We start from the raw sequence: 19,937 nt of genomic DNA, 5'->3' as shown, positions 1-19,937 counted from the left end.
CATGTGACCTCTTGTGTGGCTTGTGCTTCTCACTTGTTGATTGGGTTCCAAGAGGGACAGTCCCAAGAATGAGTGTTCTCAGAGATCCAGGCGGAGGCTGCAAGGCTTCTTATGACCTTGACTCAAAATCCCAGAACATCGCTTCTTCCACATTCTATTGGTTGAGGCCAGGGAGTGACTAAGGCCAGTCCAGATTCAAGGGGAGGGAATTAGACTTCACCTCTTGATGGGAGTTGCAGCATGTGTGTACTGCGGGGAAAAGAATGGGTAGCGCCTATTTTTAACTACCTACCATAATGTTCTGGAGGAAGGACGTTCCCTTGAGGAACAAGATGACACAAATATGAAGGGTGCATAAGCCATTGTGGGCAGTGTAGGGAGGTTATAGAATGCTTAATACATATAACATTTACAAATGAATTGGCCAGCTTTGTTGGTTAGAACTGAGTACTGGGGAGTACACAATAAATGAGCCTATTTCCGTGGAAGCCAGTTAGCGTCCTACAGAGAGAAACATTCCCCTTTACTGACCCCAGCCCTAAATGAGCCACCTATGTTACAGATGTTTGAAAAAAGAACTTAGTTAGGGAATCTAAGTAGCACAGTTTTAAAGACGTATTTGCCTAGAAGCTACCCCAAGTATGTATCCTATTCACATTGACTCAGTAAAACCATCTTCGTAAATTAGAACCACAAACACATAGAGAACTGTGAAGTAATATGTCTAGTATAAATGTTTTTCAGCTCACATTTTGGAGGTGCTTAGGGAAGGCTGTGCCCACAGCTATCTTACATACTTAGAATGGACACTTTTTGATGTTTGAGGTAAAGTCAAGTTCTATCCATGTACTTGGAAGTATAATTATCTCCTTAGCTTTAATCAGGAAAACAGCTGGCCTGTTAAACACACTGAGCTACAGGTCCTTTGATTTCAGCTGTGGAGCTTGGCCTATCTGGATGCACAGGCTGACAACTCCCTTGAATACATTACTTTTCACCCTTGGTAGCATTTTCCCCTTCCTCCTGCGTACTCCTCGTTGGCTCCCTGGGGATTCAAATTTGTGTTTATCGTGCTGAAAATTTAGAGGCAAGATAAACAACATTTTAAACTATTTATAACCAGAGGCTATGCCAGAAATGAATTAGGCTTTGCATTTGACATATGTTAAAATGTTGCTTGCTGGCAAAGGTAGGAAGAATATCCCTAGGTGTGAAAAGCAGATGGTTAAAGACGACTGATAAAGCTTTGACCCAGAATATGGCTATATGGGATTAGTACTTGTCTTAATTTGGGCTTCTATAACAAAATACCATAGACTGGGTAACTTATAAACAACAGAAATTTATTTCTGTCAGTTCTGGAAGCTGGAAGTCTGAGACCAGGGGCTGGCATTGTCAGGTTCTGGTGAGGGCCCCCTTCTGGTTTGCAGACTGCCTATTTCTCATTGTATCCTCACATGATAGAAAGAGCACAGGAGAGCTCTTAGGAGTCCCTTTTATAAGGACATTAATCCCATTTATGAGACGCTCCACCCCCGTGACTTAATTACCTCCCAAAGGCTTCGCTTCCTGATATCATTGCACTGAGGGTTAGGATTTTAACATATGAATTAAGGGGGAGGGGCACACACATTCAGTCCATAGCATTATTCTATTGACTTATTAAATGTATTCTTGTGGAATGCTAGGGATAGAGAGGATCCTGGAGATGCCATTTATATAGGGCCCATATTTTAATACCACCAGGAGGACATTTAGCAAGGGTAAGGAACATGCTGTGGAAGGAGGTATGGGAGAGAGGATGAGAAAGAGGCACCATACAAACATAAACCTTAGGGTGGTGGACACACTGTGGTAAGGAAAGAACTCTGTCTGACTTCTTGCATGTGAATCATCCCAGAGAGAGACCTCTCTTGCTCATTAGATCGCTGATGAAGAGTCCACATGCTCCCTTAAATATTCACCTCTCAGTCACACTAGTATAGACCCACCACAGTCTACCTCCGTTCTTTATTTCTGCCTATAAATATTGGTTGAGCTCCTACCATGTGCAGGCACTGTGTTATGTGGATGAATAAGACACATGAGCTATCAAGTTGAAAGACATGCAATAAACCAGTGAACAAGTAATATAATGAAAGATTATGATTAGTGTTATGGGGGAGAAAAGGGGTGTGATACAGAATAATGGGCGTGTGTGTCCTGTTTTGGATAGGATGATCAAGATAACCCTTCGAGGAGGTGACATAAATGATTTCAAAGTGATTAAACTTTGGCATGTGTTAACTGCTACTTAAACATTTCTTAAACTGCATGTTGTTAAGGTTCACGTTAAAATAGTGTTTCCCTTTTCTGAGCCCAATCTGCAGAATGCTGAATGGACAGCAGTTCTGGGGAATAGAGGGAAGCCAGCTGGATGGGGAGACCTCTCCTGGCCAACACGTTCCTCATGACCACCTTCTCTCCTTAGGAAAAGGAGACGTGTTTGGAGATGTGTTCTGGAAGGAAGCCACCCTTGCCCAGTCCTGTGCCAATGTGAGGGCCTTGACCTACTGCGATCTGCATGTGATCAAGCGGGATGCCCTGCAGAAAGTGCTGGAATTCTACACAGCCTTCTCCCATTCCTTCTCCCGGAACCTGATTCTGACATACAACCTGAGGAAGAGGGTGAGTTAAAAGTTTCAGTTATTTTCTACAAAGAACAGTCCCTGTGCACTTTGGATAATCACTGTGACCAGAAAAGTCCCTTTGCTGTTTATTTAAGTAGAGTAATTGGTTCTAAAGAGGTTCTGTTTGTTGTTTTCTCTGCGGGGCTTTTGCTATAAAATGGAGGAGAGAGGGGATGTTGCTAGATTAGAAGATGGATCCATTTTGGTGCAGAAGGGATTTATTCATGTGTGTGCTGGGGGCAGGGATGTGGCTTTTTTTTTTTCCCCTCATCAATATCTAGACCTCCTAGCATTTTGAAAAGATGAGTAAAGCGTGAGGTTGCTAGTCAGCAAAATGGCTCTGTGGGGCCACTTAATTACTGCAAACTGAATTCTCTGCGGTGACTGGGATTTGCTGAGTAGTGTGAAGCCATTAGCCTGTCAGCTAGTAATGATAATTTTTTAACAGATATGAAAATGACTTAGTTGGGTCCAGAGAATAAGAGAGACATGGAATTTGTTTGTCTAGAGAATATTTTGCATGCAACTGCCAACTAAACTGGTTGAGAAATGATTGGTGGTTTAAGAACCAGAAGATTTTTCACCTTAAGTTGTTTCTTCCACTCTCAAATCATCAGAACTGCTCCATCTGTCTCTGTGAGGATTAAAGTATTGGTCTCATACTTTTGGGGTTTTTACGACAGATTTTCTTGCACTTCATCTCTCTAACTCTTTTGGTTAAAACAATAATAAGATAGCTCTGCACCTGGAGAAATCATATGGAAAGGTTGTCATAGGAATCTTTCCTAAAATGACTACTTAATCTTTTCCCCAACCTGCTTCTTGTCTCATGGTTCCTATTTACATTGTCTAATTTGTCCTGGGAAACCCTGGCATCAACGTTGATGCTGCTTTTCCCTCTCTGAAGCCTCGTGTTACTCATCAGATCCTGTTGGTTCTATTTAAGCTCTCAAATCTAAGTCAGTACTTTGCCTTCATCCTCAAGGCCCCCACAGAATTCTCAGGACACAAAGCTCTTCATTAAAAACCTTCCTCATGCCCTAGCTGGATCATGCAGTGGGCTCCAAATTCATCTTCCTGCCTCATGTCTGCCGTCAATGGAGTGCTTCCTTCTTATGGCTGCTTGACTAACCTTAAAAATCTGATCTGTCACTCTCCTACCTGACGAAAGGATATTATCTGTACATTTCAGCATGGTGTATGTGGTTGTCCACATCTGGCCCAAACTTAACCCCTGAGCCCTGACCTCAACTTCTCTCTATGCCCACCCTTCCCACCCTGAATTGCCACCATGAGAATTCCACACAGTTCTCCAAGCACACGACACCCCTTCAGAGTGCTGTGTCTCTGCCTGCTGCTTTCCCAACCTGGAATTCTTTTCTGTATGTGACAAACCCCTGTTAGCCCTAAAAACTGCTGAAATGTTTACTTTTTTATTCATCAAACCCAGTATTGTACCAACTGAACGAGACTAGACTTATAAAACCCAATGATACTCAGTTCCCTATCTCCAGGAACCTAAAGTCTAATAGAAAAGTTAACACAAGAAAGATAATTGCGTAGAAGATGGTAAGTACAGTGATTGTGATTTGAACAAGGTTTTATGGGAGCATAAAGGAGGCGGACAGCTAAAGGGAGTCAAGGATTAATTGTCAGGGGTGATACCTGAGCTGAGTCCAAAGAACGAGTTTGCCAAACAGAAGGGACTGATGATCTACTGGGAGGGGCAATTTGCACAAAGTCTGGAGAAAGGAAACAACCCTTTGTCTTCTAAGTCCAATGCCTGTCACTGGGCTACCCCAGCAATATTCCTCAACCTGTTTTAAATCCCTTGGACTATCTTGTGGGTCCCTGCACAGAGACCTGTGAAGGCAAGGGCTTGGTGCCTTAGTATCCTCAGTGCATAACCAAGTGTGGGGTGCCTAGAATTAATAAAAGTTTGAGAATGGCAAGGAGAAACAGATGGGATCTCTGGGCCTCAACTTCCACATTATAAAATGCAAGATTGTGGCGAGATGGTTTTTATAGTTCTGTGGTTTGAAACCCGGCCATTTAAATTCTAGTGGAGGGTGGGCGGTGGTGGAGAAATGTGCATCCAGTGTTCTTCCTGGTTGATCTGTTGGTTGGGAACATAGGATGCTTGCTGGTGATACATTTAGCCAAGTGGATTCTCTTATAGTCTATTTTTTGATGTATTCCTTCTTTCTGTGAAAGCAAGTTGATTATAATCAGCTTTCAGTGTTGCTGATAATATAGGTTGAAAAAATACGCAGTTTGGGTTATTTGGAGGAGTAATCTTCTTGGAATAATTGTGGCTCAAGTAAATCTGTCTTTAAAAAAAACACAAGAATGACAACAAAAACAATGACACCTCAGTGGTCAGGTTTTTTCTATAAGTACAGAGTGATAGCTCTGCAGAAGAGAAGACTCAGGGGCTACATATTTGAAGGGCTGTTGTGGAGGAGTTTTTATAGCCACAGGGTACAGAGGAAGAACCAAAATTATAGACAGATTTTGGCACAGTATAAAAAGTCTTTTGAAAAAAAATCAGAACTCCCAAAAAAATGAAATAGGCTGCTTTGAGTGTATCAAGTTCGTTATTATGAGGGTACTTAGGCATCTCCTAGGCACCCATACTCAGAAACATTGTGGAAGGGACTTAGGCAACTGTTGGAGAGTCAGACTAACTGACCTGCAAATTTCCTTCCAGCTCTGAGTGACTATGTATGAGTCTGGTATGGATCCAAAGGAATTTTAGTGAAAGCCTTTGTGTAAAGAGATAGCCATTCTTTTTTGGAAAAAAAAAAAAAAGAGGCTTGTCATTTTGGTATTGCCATTGTAGTCTCTTGTTGTGTCCTTCTGAGAATTAATTTGTAGTTACGTAGGGCATGGAAGACAAGAACATTACATGCATGAATTATTCTTGTAGCTATTTTTTTTCCTGGTAAAGTGAAGTGTATTGTTGTAGCTGTTTCTATCTTGGCAAAATTAAGTGTTTTATTTGCTAAGATTCTTGACAACAGAGTGCCTTTGACGTCTGTCTGGGGAGTTGCTTGATCTTGCAGATCTTCTCCAATGTGCAGTAAAGACTCTGAGCTGGAAGATGACTTGGTAACCATTCAGTCTCTTCCCTACTTCCCTAACATCCTCATTTCACATTTTATAGAAAGGTTACAGAGCTGGGTTGGTAATGAAAGAATTGGAGCCAGAAGTGACACCTTGACTAAAGCCTTCCTGATCACAGCTTCCTGTCCTACTCTAGCCTCTGTATTCTAAGCCACATTCCTTTTCCCCTAAATCCAAGGGTATAAACATCACCTAGCTCTCAGCTCTGCTCTTGGAACCCAACTCAGAAAGAAACTGTTGATTTCCTCCATTTCCTCCAAAGCCACATGAGGGCACAGACAAGGATGAAAGAGACAGAACCTGGAGGCAAATCCAGCATTTTGACCTTTAGTTTTTCTTGCTTGTGAGGTCTGAGCCAGGTGAGACTTTGGTCTGGGTCCTGCTTCTGCCACTTATTGCTTCTATAATTCTGGATAAGCTAAAAAAGTTTCCTTTCTGTAAAATGGGGATGATGAAAATGTCTAACTTGTAGGGTAGTTGCAAGCATTAAATAAGATAATATTTGCAAAGCTCACATGAGTGCAAAGCTACATAGCGAGTGCTCAATTCGTTTGTGTGTTATTGTTATTTTGTTCCATCCACTTGATTGATACCCTATTCTTTATTATCCTGTGCCTTTTGAAAAGTAAAAAGAAGGCAGTTCCTCTGCCTTTGTTCACGCAGGGTTATTGCCCTGCACAATGTTCTGTAGGGTAGGTGTTAGCCGTAGGTTCTCTGCACCTCTTGCAGCAAAGGAGGGATCAGTCACTCTGAGAAGTGGAATCCATTGCTGGCCTTGCTGCCTCTCCAGCTCCTGCCAGTGAAGAGGTCAGCAATTGCCCACCGTTTTGGCCAGTTCCATTCTTGGAGGGAAAAATCAGGCTATTTTGAGATCTTAGGTCAGTTAACAGGGAGTCTAGAGGGAAGCACAAAAGAAAAGCATAGCATTATTGTTTCTTCTGAGGGAGGTGACTTGTGGCTCTTCATGAAAAGAAGGGGAATTAGAGCCTTCCTCATCAAATCCTTGGCTCTCTAGGGTGCCAGGTCTACGTGCATTTTCCTCCAGGCCTGGTTTCATCTTGTATCTGTAATCAGAGCTTTGCAGACTATAAACAGTAAGTTATTACCAACTCCAGATATTGTGCAAGCTACGTCACTGTATCAGTATGTGTATGTCAGCTTATTACATCTTTGGAACAGCCTCATGATATTACCGTATCATTCCCATTTCTCAATTGAATAAACTAGGACCCTGTGAGGAAGAAAACCCCTTTTCCAAGATTGCCTGGTTAATAAGTGGCAGATTCCAAACCTGGCATGTGCTCTCTGGCTAAGCAGTGTCATATTCTGTGGCAGCCTCAGTGAAGTGTGGCTCTCAGCTCTTCCCATATTGGTATTCTTTGGCTTCTGCATTCTACTCTGTTAACTTTTCAGGGGAGGCTTGTGTTGTCTCCTAAGTATCTTTCTCCAGTGGCCTTTGCCACCGCCAGTACACTCAGAAACATGTATGGTAAAACCATAGTAATACCCCAGGTTGGGAGATGTGACAAATTTCCCCCTTGTAGTGACAGGGGCACAGCAGGTAGCTGGGTGTGCTGGGTGTGGGAAGCATGACATGTTTTGCTTTGGTTAGGCAGCGGGTTAACCCAGCCATGCTGTTAGTAACTCACTAGAAAGGGCAGTGCTTTGAGTCTAAGGACTAGGTTTGAATACTGATTTGACTGCTGACCAGCTATGTGCCTTTGGGCAAGTTACTTAACTATTCAGAGCCTCAGTTTCTTTGTCTGTGAGAAGGGGCAGTACAAGTCCTTCCTAATTAGGTTTTTTACATTTTATGTATTTATTTTAAGTTCTGAAATACATGTGCGGAACATGCAGGTTTGTTACCTAGGTATATACATGTGCCATGGTGGTTCGCTGCACCTACGACCCATCATCTAGGTTATAAGCCCCACGTGCATTAGGTTTTTGTCCAAATGCTCTCCCTCCCCTTGGCCCCCACCCCCCGACAGGCCCCAGTGTGTGATGTTCACCTCCCTGTGTCCATGTGTTCTCATTGTTCAACTCCCACTTATGAGTGAGAACATTTGGTGTTTGGTTTTCTGTGCCTGTGTTAGTCTGCTGAGGATGATGGTTTCCAGCTTCATCCATGTCCCTGCAAAGGACACAAACTCATTCTTTTTTATGGCTGCCCTAATTAGGTTTATTGAGAAGTTTACATACAGTAAAACACACAAAAAGAAAAAGTGACACAGTACCTGTAGGAACCACTCAATACATACTTTTCCCTTTCTCCTCCCCACTGCCCATCCCCTACTTCCACCTCCAGTCTTGGAGGTTCTGAATTCACACTTTGTTGCCCTTGGTTTATAACCAGCCTTATTTCTTTACTCAATGTTTCACTTGGGCTGTACTTTCCTTTCAACCTGAGGTAAGGTTTCACTCCCCAGGTCCTAGGGAATTACATTCTCCTTCTGATCATTAGGACAGTAGAAGCAATGTACCACAATTAAATGATGTACTGCAGACAAGCAATTAGGTAATTAACAGCAGTCAGTGCATGGGATAATTGGCACGTAGGTAATTGGGAGGGCGGTTCTCATTCTGTGTGTAGGGCTTTATTTTTAAAGCCAATATTGTTGTGTATTGAGTTTGTTTTGTGCAGTGTTTGTTTATATTAATTTGTTCCAGGATGAATTTTTTTTTTTTTTTTTTTTTTTTTTTTTTTTTTTTAGTTTGGTTAAAGCCCCAACTTAGTGAGTTTGGGAGGGAGCTTGGGACTATAGTTACTGATGTTTTCAAAGCTGGGCCCTCCTAATGCCTGTTTTCTAAAACTGAGGTTGCCATAGTGAACTGTCTTGAATACCATATGTACATTTCTAGCCCACTTTAACCAAAGAGCATTTTATTCTGGAGAAGAGAAGATGAAAGCATTGAATGCTTGGAGAAAGCTCTGCTCATAAGTGGCAGTGGAAAGCTTTTCAATTTTCTCCCTGAACAAATTCCTGTGGAAGGTTGGTAAGATGGAAAGAAAGACCTTAAAGCTAGGTACTTAAAAATGTCATCCACTTCCCCCCTGAATCATCATAGCCTAAGTTTTAAAAATGATCTCTGCATAGCCCATATTTTCCTTGTCATCCCTCCATATGTGGGCTTCTGTGAAATTAAAATCATCTATTAGTCTGTCAAGCCAAAAAGATAATAAAATCATGGTGTTGGAATTAGGAGTCGGGGGAGGGGGAGAGATGATGTGAGTGACATGACCATAATTCTTTCAGAACAACAAACCGTAAATCAAAATCAATTTCCGTTTTCCTCAAGAGGATCAGTGAGCGATGTTAGGGACCTGTGCAGTCTTTCATGGGTCCTCAGGTGTTCCCCAGTACCCCAAGAAACATTTAGCAGAACCCCATCTTGATGCTGGAGGTGGAAGATAATAAAAGTGCTCCATGCTTCATTATGTATGAATTAGCTTAAACTGTAGTCTGTCAGGCTATGTCTGGCTATTTTTAAGGAAGTTTTAGTGAAGTTTAATGAAGTTCTGGAATGAACGTGGGCTTTAAAGCTAGATCTTCACATCCAGGCTCTGCCATTTGCTAGCTGGGGCAGGGGGTCAGGATGGGTGGCATTGAACAAGTACACCTTGTCGTCTTCCGTGGATCTACACTGCCTACCCCAAATGGTAGTGATGGGAAAGAGTGAGAAAGTGCCAGGCACATTGCCTCACATGTGGTAGTATACAGCTGTGTTACTTCCCTTCCATTATTCATAGCAATGGGGGCAGCAGAGCAAAGAAAAATAGGAGCCATAATGGTTTGGCTGGTAGGATAATCATGTGGAGGTACTAGATTGGTGGTTTAAAATGTGGATCCTGCAGTGAGAGTATTTGAATTCAAATCCTGGCCCTATTTAGTGACCTCAGGCCAGTTACCTAACCTCTCTAGGCCCTACTTTATTCAGGTATGAAATAGAGGCCTCAGCACCATTCTTTGACATAGCAAATTCTCAGTGTTTGTATGGCTATCATTATGATAAAGAGGATACTGATAATGATAAGGATGATGACAATAAAATCATCAAATGTATTACTTAGCTTTTCTGGGACTTAGGTCCCATTAGGTGCTAAAAGTTTTTAAAAAGAAGTAATAGGCTGAATTTTAACATCTAGAAATCTCCTGAACAGAAAATTCTAAAATTTGAGGCTGACCCCCTCAAGTAGCCCCAGAGATCCAGGTGGTTCATCAGTGAGGTTTGGTGAAGAATGGCTCTGTTGGATTCAAAATGGATCTGATTCCTCCTATAACAGAATGAATGGAGGGAATAGTAGAGTCAGGCATGGAAGAGAGGAAGGAGGAGGAAAGTTGTAATTTATCTTTTAATACTCATCAAGTTACTTGATGTACTGTTACATACAGTGTTTACCACAAATTAGAAAAGATCTGGCTTAGTTTAGAAGAATATAAGGTTAGTGCAGTCTTTTGGAGGAGAGTAGCGTCCTTAATAATAATTTCTTAGGTGTATGTAATTGAAGCATAATAAGGGTAGTGCTCATGGATCCTAGATCAGAAGTTCATCCTCAAGTGAGCAAGTTGGCTTCTTGCTGTCTTAGATGTGTAACCCAAGATTTCTCATTCATGTGTTCTCTAAAATTTTGAATTATATCTGTAAGTATTATCTATTATGAAATACCTGTTAAAATCCACCAGAGCTAGTGTTTTACAGAGCACATTTAGGAAGCATGGTCTAGATGTTCTTTAGTATCTCTTCCAGCTCAAATGATCACTGACCTGTGGAGCAAACAGGCCTTGCCTCTGAAACATCAAGAAGCCAAAATATACTCCGGCAGTGGGAATCTCTGTCACCTGGTCCTCAGTAAAGTCCCAAACAGAGATTACTGGCAGGGTCTCCCCAATTTCTAAACATCTTCCTCAACTCAGCTCCCCTCCCACCCCTTACAAATGCCCAGTGGCCCACTCATTTTCTAGTGAATAGCCAGTCATATTTTCAAAGTGCGTTTCGCTTGTGCTAATGTTAGAAGGCTGTCAAAGGATGTTTTCTAACTAGCTTCAAAGTTCCTCCTTGCAAGTTACTTTCTCATTCTTTCTTTGGCCCAGTCAAATTTCACATTTCTAACTCATCTGCCATGTTGTTTGGGCTTCCTTTTTCCTATTTAAGTGTTCCTTCTACTCTTAAAAATGTGCCCTGTGGTTCTGAGCATGTCCTTATAAATTTTGACAGTAAGTTATGGAGGTTTTTATTGTAGCCTTTGCTTTTGGTAAGCAGAGTCAGGATTTGAACCCAGGCTGCCTCTCCTCTGATAACAATAATTACCTTATAAGATGTTAGATGAATAAAAAGAAATGTTAGTTCTCCTCCATTTCCAAGGGGGATTTGAATACCTGCATATGAGCTCACATATAGAATCTATCCCAGACCAAATGTCCATGCAGACCATATCTGGTATAATATATGTCAGAGGTCCACGCTGTTTTGGTTTATCTCGCTGCAAACCTTGTTGTTGGCAGTTTACTTCTTACTAATGTCACTTAATGGTCCTTACCCTGCCTGTGCTTAACTTAGATTTCTAGATTGAAATTTTGAATTTATAATGGGACCCTGCTCCATATAGCTTCTCTTTAATCTCTCTAGTCTAGATGAAGCCCCTTGTCTTTTAATTCAATTAGCAACAATCACCTCTTTGTAGTTCTCGTTGTATTTCCAGTTAACTTTTTTTCCCGAGATGGAATCTTGCTCTTGTTGCCCAGGCTGGAGTGCAATGGCGTGATCTTGGCTCACTGCAACCTCTGCCTCCCGGTTTCAAGTGATTCTCCCAACTCAGTCTTCTGAGTAGCTGGAATTACAGGCATGCGCCACTGTGCCCAGCTAATTTTGTATTTTTAGTAGAGACGGGGTTTCTCCATGTTGGCCAGGCTGGTCTCAAACTCCTGACCTCAGGTGTTCCTCCCAAAGTGCTGGGATTACAGGCATGAGCCACCCTACCTGGCCACACTTCTCTGTCTTGATCAGCTCTTTTAGAGCTTGGTACAAAGCAAATGTTCAATAATTCAATGAGTCAATCCGTCAACCAACCAACCAACCAACCAACCAACCAACCAACAAAAATATACAAATCTGCCAACCAGTATTGGGCATGTCCCTCCATCTTATTACTGCTATATATTCTTCTGTTCTTCTTCTTTTCTGAGACAGAGTCTCCCTCTGTCGCCCAGGCTGGAGTGCAGTGGCGCGATCTTGGCTCACTGCAACCTCCATCTCCTGGGTTCAAGCAATTCTCCTGCCTCAGCCTCCCGAGTAGCTGGGATTACAGGCGCCCACCACCATGCCTGGCTAATTTTTTGTATTTTTAGTGGAGACAGGGTTTCACTATCTCGGCCAAGCTGGTCTTGAACTCCTGACCTCAAGTGATCCACCCACTTTGACCTCCCAAAGTCCTGGGATTACAGGCATGAGCCATCACAGCTGGCCTGTTGCTGTATATCTTAAAGCCTTGGCTAAAAGAGTCATCTTTCCTTCTTTGTCCTTCTGAAGCTTTTCCTATATATTTCATAGCCCATTCCCCGTTTTTTCTCTCCCCCGGGCCCTGATTGTGGAGGTCTCTCAGCCTCTGCAGATATCACTGGTGCCAGCATAAAATATAATAACCATCCCAATTTATTGTCTCATCTGCCAAGTGTGTGCTAACGCCTTTACATGTATCCCACTTAGGTACTGAGGCCAAGATAGGTTAAATAATTTGCCCCTGATCCATTAAGCTAATTGGAGTTAGAATTGCAGCTCAAGCCTGGCAGTCATCAAGCCCATACTCTTTTTGCCGTTGTTTGTTTTATTAAATTTTAGAATCTGGGGGTATGTGTGCAGGTTTGTTACATGGGTATGTTACATGATGCTGAGGTTTTGGTTTCTGGTGATCCCACTATCCAAGTAGTGAACATACTACCCAGTGGTAGATAGTTTTTTAACCCTTTCACCCACCACCATTACCCCCTGCCCAGTTTTGGACCCTTCCATACCCCCACCCCCAGTTTTGGAATCCCAAGTATTTATTGTTCCCATCTTCGTGTCCATGTGTACTCAATGTTGAGCTACTACTTATTAGTGAGAACATGTGGTATATAGTTTTCTGTTTGTGCATTAATTCACTTAGGATAATGGACTTCAGCTGCATTTATGTTGCTGCAAAGGCCATGATTTTGTTCTTTTTAATGGCTCTGTAGTATTCCAGGTGTATATGTACCATAGTTTCTTTATCCAATCTACTGTTGATGGGCACCTGGGTTGATTCTATGTATTTGCTATTGTGAATGGTGCTGTGATAAACATATGAGTGCAGGTGTCTTTTTTGGTAGAATAATTTATTTTCTTTTGGATTTATAACTAGTAAAGGGATTTCTGGGTGGAATGGTAATTCTATTTGTAGTTCTTTGAGACTTTTCAAGCTGTTTTCCTCAGGGGCTAAACTAATTGGCATTCCCACCAACAATGTGTAAGCGTTCCCTTTTCTCCCCAACCTCACCATCTGTTATTTTGTGACTTTTTTTTAACAATAACCATACTGACTGGTGTGAGATGGTATTCTTTGTGGTTTTGGTTTGCATTTCTTTGATGATTAGTGATGTTGAACATTTTTTCATGTTTCTTGGCCACTTGGATGTCTTCCTTTGAGAAGCATCTGTTCATGTCCTTTGCCCACTTTTTAATGAAGTTATTTGGTTTTTGCTTGTTGATTTAAGTTCCTCATAGATTCTGGATATTAGTTCTTTATCAGATGCATAGTTTGCAAATATTTTCTCCCATCCAGTAGGTTGTCTGTCTACACTGTTCGTAGGTTCTTTTGCTGTACAGAAACTCTTTCATTTAATTAGACCCCAATTGTCAATTTTTAATTTTGTTGCATTTGCTTTTGAGGGCTTAGCATAAATTATTTGCCTAGGTCAATATCTAAGAGGGTATTTTCTAGATTTTCTTCTAGGATTTTTATAGTTTAAGGTCTTACATTTAAATGTTTAATTCATCTTGAGTTATTTTTTGTATATGGTGAGAGGTAGGGGTCCAGTTTCATTCTTCTGCATATAGTTAGCCAATTTTCTCATATCATTTATTAAATAGGGTATTCTTTCCCTATTGTTTGTTTTTGTTGACTTTGTCAAAGACCAGTTAGTTTTAGGTGTGTGGCTTCATTTCAAAGTTTCTATTCTGTTCCATTGGTGTATTTGTTTTTGTATCAGTACCATGCTGTTTTGGTTACTGTAACCTCATAGTGTACTTTGAAGTTGGATAATGTGATTGCCTCCAGATTTATTCTTTTTGTGCAGGATTGCTTTGGCTATTTGGGCTGTTTTTTTGGTTCCATATGAATTTTAGAGCAGTTTTTTCTAATTCTGTGAAAAAAAAAATGACATTGGTAACTTGATAGGAATAGTGTTGAATCTGTATATTGCCTTGGGAAGGATGCACATTTTAATGATACTGATTCTTCCAGTTCATAAGCACGGAATGCTTTTCTGTTTATGTTGTCTATGATTTGTTTAAGTAGTTCTTCTCATAGAGGTCTTTTACCTGCTTGGTTAGATGTATTCCTAGGTATTTTATTTTTGTGTGTGTGGCTACTGTAAATGAAATTGCATTCTTGATTTGGCTCTCAGTTTGCACATTATTGGTATATAGAAATGCTATTGAGTTTTGTATGTTGATTTTGTATCCTGAGACTTTCCTGAAGTCATCAAATCTAGGAGACTTTTGGTCTTTAGGGTTTTTTAGATATAGAATAATGTCATCAGCAAAGAGATAGTTTTTCTTCTTCTTTCCTATTTGGATACCCTTTGTTTCTTTCTCTTGTCTGATTACTTTGATTAGAACTTCCATTACTATGTTGAATAGGAGTGATGAGAGTGAACATCTTTGTTTTGTTCTAGTTCTTAGGGGGAATGTTTCCACCTCTTGTCCATTCAGTAGGATGTTGGCTGTGTGTCTGTCATAGATGGCTTTTATTATTTTGAGGTGTGTTCCTTCAATTCCCGGTTTGTTGAGGGTTTTCATTATAAAGAGGTTTTGGATTGTATTGACTACATTTTCTGCATCTATTGAGATGATTACATGGTTTTTGTTTTTCATTCTGTTTATATGGTGAATTACATTTTTTGATTTGCACATGTTGAACCATCCTTGCATCCCAGGAATAAAGCCCACTCGATCACAGTGAATTAACTTTTTGATGTGCTGCTGGATTTAGTTTCCTAGTATTTTGCTGAGGATTTTTGCATCTATGTTCATCAGGGTATTGATCTGTAGTTTTCTTTTTTTGTTGTGTCTTTGCCAGATTTTGGTCTCATAATGATGCCGATTTAGTAGAATGAGTTAAGGAGGAGTCCCTCCTCCTCAAATTTTTAAAAATAGTTTCAGTAGGACTGGTACCAGCTTTTCTTTGTACATCTGGTAGAATTTGGCTGTGAATCCATCTGGTCCAGGGCTTTTGTTGGTTGGCAGGTTTTTTATTACTGATTCAATTCCATTACTCACTATTGGTTTGTTCAGGATTTCTTTTTCTTCCTGATTCAATCCTTGGAGGTTATGTGTTTCCAGAAATTTATCAATTTCTTCTAGATTTTCTAGTTTGTGTATGTAGAGATGTTCATAATAGTCTCTGAGGATCTTTTATATTTCTGTGGGATTGGTTGTGATATTTCCTTTGTCACTTCTGGTTGTGCTTATTTGGAGCTTCTCTCTCCTTTGTTAATCTAGCTAGTGGTCTATCGATCTTGTTTATCCTTTTCGAAGAACGAACCTTTTGTTTTGTTGATCCTCTCTATGGTACTTGATCATAGAGAGTACCATAGAGAAATGCAATTTCATTTACAGTAGCCACACACACAAAAATAAAATACCTAGGAATACATCTAACCAAGCAGGTAAAAGACCTCTACGAGAAGAACTATTAAATACTACTTAAATAAATCATAGACAACACAAACAGAAAAGCATTTCATGCTTATGAACTGGAAGAATCAGTATTTTTGGTCTGTTTCATTTAGTTCTGCCCTGATTTTTGCTGTGTCTTTTCTTCTGCTAGCTTTGGATTTAGTTTGTTTTTTCCTAGTTCCTTTAGCTCTGATCTTCGGTTGTTAATTTCAGATCTTTCTATCTTCTTGATACAGGCATTTAGAACTATAAACTTTCCTCTTAACACTGCTTTTGATGCATCCCAGAGGTTTTAGTATGTCGTGTCTCTATCTTCATTTGTTCCAAAGAATTTTTTAAAATTTCTGCCTTAATTTTGTTGTTTACCTAAAAGTCATTCAGGAGCAAGTTGTTTAGTTTCCATGTATTTGGGTAGTTTTAAGAGTTCCTTTGGAATTGATTTCTATTTTTATTCCATTTTGATTTTTGATTATGATTTTGATTTTTTTGAATTTATTGAGACTTGCTGTATGACCAAGCACATGGTCAGTCTTACAGTATGTTCCATGTGCAGATGAGAAGAATGTATACTATTGTGGTTGTTGGGTAGAGTCTTCTGTAGATGTCTATTAAGTCTGATTGGTCGAGTACCAAATTTAAGTCCAGAATTTATTTTTCTGCATTGATTATCTGTCTATTGCTGTCAGTGGGATATTGAAGTCCCCCACTATTACTTCATGGCTGTCAAAGTCATTTCTTGGGTCTAGAAATAATAGTATTATAAATCTGAATGCTCCAATGTTAATTATATATATATTTGGGATAGTTAAGTGTTCTTGTTGAGTTGAATACCTTTATAATTATGTAATACTGTTCTTTGTCCTTTTCTACTTTTGTTGGTTTGAAGCCTATTTTATGTGATATAAGACTAGCAACTCCCTGCTGTCTTGTTTTCCATTTGTGCAGTAGATCTTTTGCCATCTCTTTACATTGAGTCTGTGGGCGTCATTACATGTGAGATGGGTCTCTTGAAGATAGTAAAAGGATGAGTCTTGTTTTTTTTATCCAATTTGCCACTCTATTTATTTTAAGTGGAGCATTTAGACTATTGACGCTCAAGGTTAATGTTGCTTTGTGAGATTTTGTTCCTGTTGTAGTGTTGTTGGCTAGTCTCAATTCTGTCATTGCTTTATAGGGTCTATGGGCTATGTGCTTACACGTACTTTTGTGGTAGCAAGTATCATTCTGATATGGTTTGGCTGTGTCCCCACCCAGATCTCATCTTGAATTCCCTTGTGTTGTGGGAAGGATCTGGAGGGAGGTAATTGAATCGTAGGGGCAGGTCTTTCCCTTGCTGTTCTCATGATAGTGAATAAGTCTCATGAGATCTGATGGGTTTATAAAGAGGAATCTCCCTGCACAAGCCCTCTCTCTTTGCCTGCTACCATCCATGTAAGATATGACTTGCTTCTCTTTGCCTTTTGCCATGATTGTGAGGCCTCCCCATGTGGAACTATAAGTGCATTAAACCTCTTTCTTTTGTAAATCGCCCAGTCTCGGTTATGTCTTTATTAGAAGCATGAAAACAGCCAAATACACATTTGTTTCCATGTTTAGAACTCCCTTAAGTATTTTTTGTAGGACTGGTCTGGTAGTGATGAATCCCCTTAGCAATTGCTTCTCTGGGAAAGACTTTATTTCTCCTTTGTTTATGAAGCTTTCTTTGGCAGGAAATGAAATTCTTGGCTAGCATGTCTTTTCTTCAAGAATGCCAAAAATGGTCCCCAATCTCTTCTGGCTGGCAGGGTTTCTGCTGAGAAGTCTGTTCTTAGTCTGATGGTTTTCACACTAATACTATGAAAGGGTAATATTATAGTATTACCCTTTATAGGTAATATGACCCTTTTTATCTAGCTGCCTTTAAGATTTTTTTCTTTCACATTGACCTTGGATAGTCTGATCACTATGTGCCTTGGAAATGGTTGTCTTGTATAGCAGCAGTTCTCAACCTTTTTGGCACCAGGGACCAGTTTTGTGGAAGACAGTTTTTCCATGAACTGGGGTGGCAGGGATGGTTTCAGGATGAAACTGTTCCATCTCATAAGGAGTGTGCAACCTAGATTCCTCACATGCACAGCTCACAATGGAGTTCACGCTCCTATGAGAATCTAATGCCACTGCTGATCTGACAGGAGGCGGAGCTCCGGTGGCAGTGCTTGTTCACCTCCTGCTCATCTCCTGCTGTATGGCCCAGTTTTCAACAGGCCAGGGACTGGTACCAGTCATGGCCCAAGGAGTTGGGAACCCCTGTTGTATAGTATTTCACAGGAATTCCCTAGATTTCTTGTATCTGCCTGTTGACCTCTCTAGCAAGATTGGGGAAATTTTCCTGAATTATGTCCTCAAATATATTTTCCAGGTTGCTTACTGTCTCTTCTCTCTTGAGAATGCTAAAAAGTCATATATTTGGTCACATTACATAATCCCATATTTCTTGAAGGCTTAGTTCATTTTTTAAAATCTTTTTTCTTTATTTTTGTTGATTCAAACAAACGAATTTGGGTTGATTCAAAGGACCTATCTTAGAGTTCTGAAACACTTTATTATGCTTGGTCTAGTCTGTTGTTAAAGCTTCCTACTATATTTTGAAATTCCTGCAGTGAATTTTTCAATTCCAGAGCCCTGTTTCATTTTTTCTTAATATAGCCATATTGTCCTTCAAATCTTGGATTGTTTTTCTGGCTTCTTTGTATTGGAATTCAACTTGCTCATGATGTTGTTGGGTATTGGTCTTTGCCATCCATGTCCTGAATTCTATGTTTGTCATTTCAGACATTTCATTCTGGCTCAGATCCATTGCTTGGGAGCTAGTGGGGTCTCTTGGAGGTGACAGAACACTCTGGATTTTTTATTGCAGTGCTTCTTGCACTGGTTCCCTCTCATCTGAGAGAGCCAGCACTCCTCCTTTATATATATATATATATAGTGTGTGTGTGTGTGTGTGTGTGTGTGTCTATCATTTGGATAGGTTTGGATAAAGCTTCTTGATTTTTAAATTCTTTTTTCCCCTTGGGGTATGACAGTGGTATATATTGTGTTAAGCAACTGCTTCATTTCTGGGAGCTTTCAGGGCACCAAGGCTCTGTATGAGTTCCATGGTTGCACACATTTTCGTGCTATGGCTTCTCACGCATTGCTTATTGTAGCAATGTAATTTTTGTTTGGTGATGAAATTCAGGCTGCAGTCTAGTAAGTGGCTTAAGAGTAAGAGCCGGCAGTTAGGGGCAGGGACAGAGGCAAGGGAGAAGCATGAAAAGCACCACCTCCCAGTGTGCATTTGTCTTCACTGGGGATGGATTCACTAGAGAAGCCTGAGAAGTGGTTTCTCTCAGCCTATGCTCCCTGAGCCCCAACAGAAAGAGCCACTGCTGAGTCCACAACAGTGGACTGAGGAGGTTGGTGGAGGATGATATATTATCCCCTCTCCAGGTCCATTTCCAGGCTTTGGTGGTGCTCCCTTTAGCAGCGGACACCACACTCACATTTTCTTTGACTCAGTGGGGACTTTGATGGGCTGTGCTTCTCACTTCTTTAAGGGTAGACTGTGCTTGAGGTTAGATCTCCAGGGGAGTGGGTTCCACCTCCCTCTTCCTCCTCAGCTGGTAGGCCACTGTCCCCCAACTGACCAAGGGAGCAGGCTGGGGCATCTGGTAATGGCATACATAGACTGGTTCCAGGTCACAAAGCTGTCTCTGGCTGCAAGTCTTGGTGCCTGGGAGAAACCTTGGCTTCAGCTACTCTCCTGTTTCTGTCCTGAGATGGGAGAGAGTCTAATTCCAGCACCTACTGCTGGCGCACTCTCCACACTTGCCACTCAATTCTGCCTTTGGGGGCCTTTGTCCTGTCCAGAGCAAGCACTCCAATCTCTGGGCTGAAACTAAAATGCCTGCTTTGACCTCCACTTCCAGGTCACCAAACAATGTCTCTAAACTCTCAAAAAGGCGCCGTCTGTGGACTTGTGACTAGAGCAGGTAGGGCCCCTCTCAGGTGAGGAGCATAGGCAAGAAGCTGTGGGGAGTGTGGTCTGCTTGAGTCTCAAGACCATGCTCTTGCTTTTGTGCTGCACCTCTTCCAAACAGTGACCTCATTTCTCTATCCTAGTAGAGCTTCTCTAGGTGATGGGTCCTCAGTAACCCCTGGAGGAAGCTGTCAGCCCAGTGTTGGTTTTGGAGGCTGCAGCATGCCCTG

The 19,937-nt window shown here is 41.0% G+C and overlaps 1 protein-coding gene across 2 annotated transcripts in view; it reads left to right on the top strand.

Moving 5' to 3' along the window:
• KCNH1 (potassium voltage-gated channel subfamily H member 1) overlaps positions 1–19,937 on the top strand; it is a 453,746-nt gene that overhangs the window by 354,663 nt on the left and 79,146 nt on the right. For both annotated transcript variants that reach the window (XM_015116791.3, NM_001267017.1), the window contains 1 exon segment: positions 2,471–2,667. In XM_015116791.3, the coding sequence (XP_014972277.1) occupies positions 2,471–2,667 (197 nt within the window).

This window comes from Macaca mulatta, chromosome 1 (assembly GCF_049350105.2).
Source record: "Macaca mulatta isolate MMU2019108-1 chromosome 1, T2T-MMU8v2.0, whole genome shotgun sequence".
Classification (NCBI taxonomy): domain Eukaryota; kingdom Metazoa; phylum Chordata; class Mammalia; order Primates; family Cercopithecidae; genus Macaca; species Macaca mulatta.
This window is presented reverse-complemented; position numbering and strand designations above follow the sequence as displayed.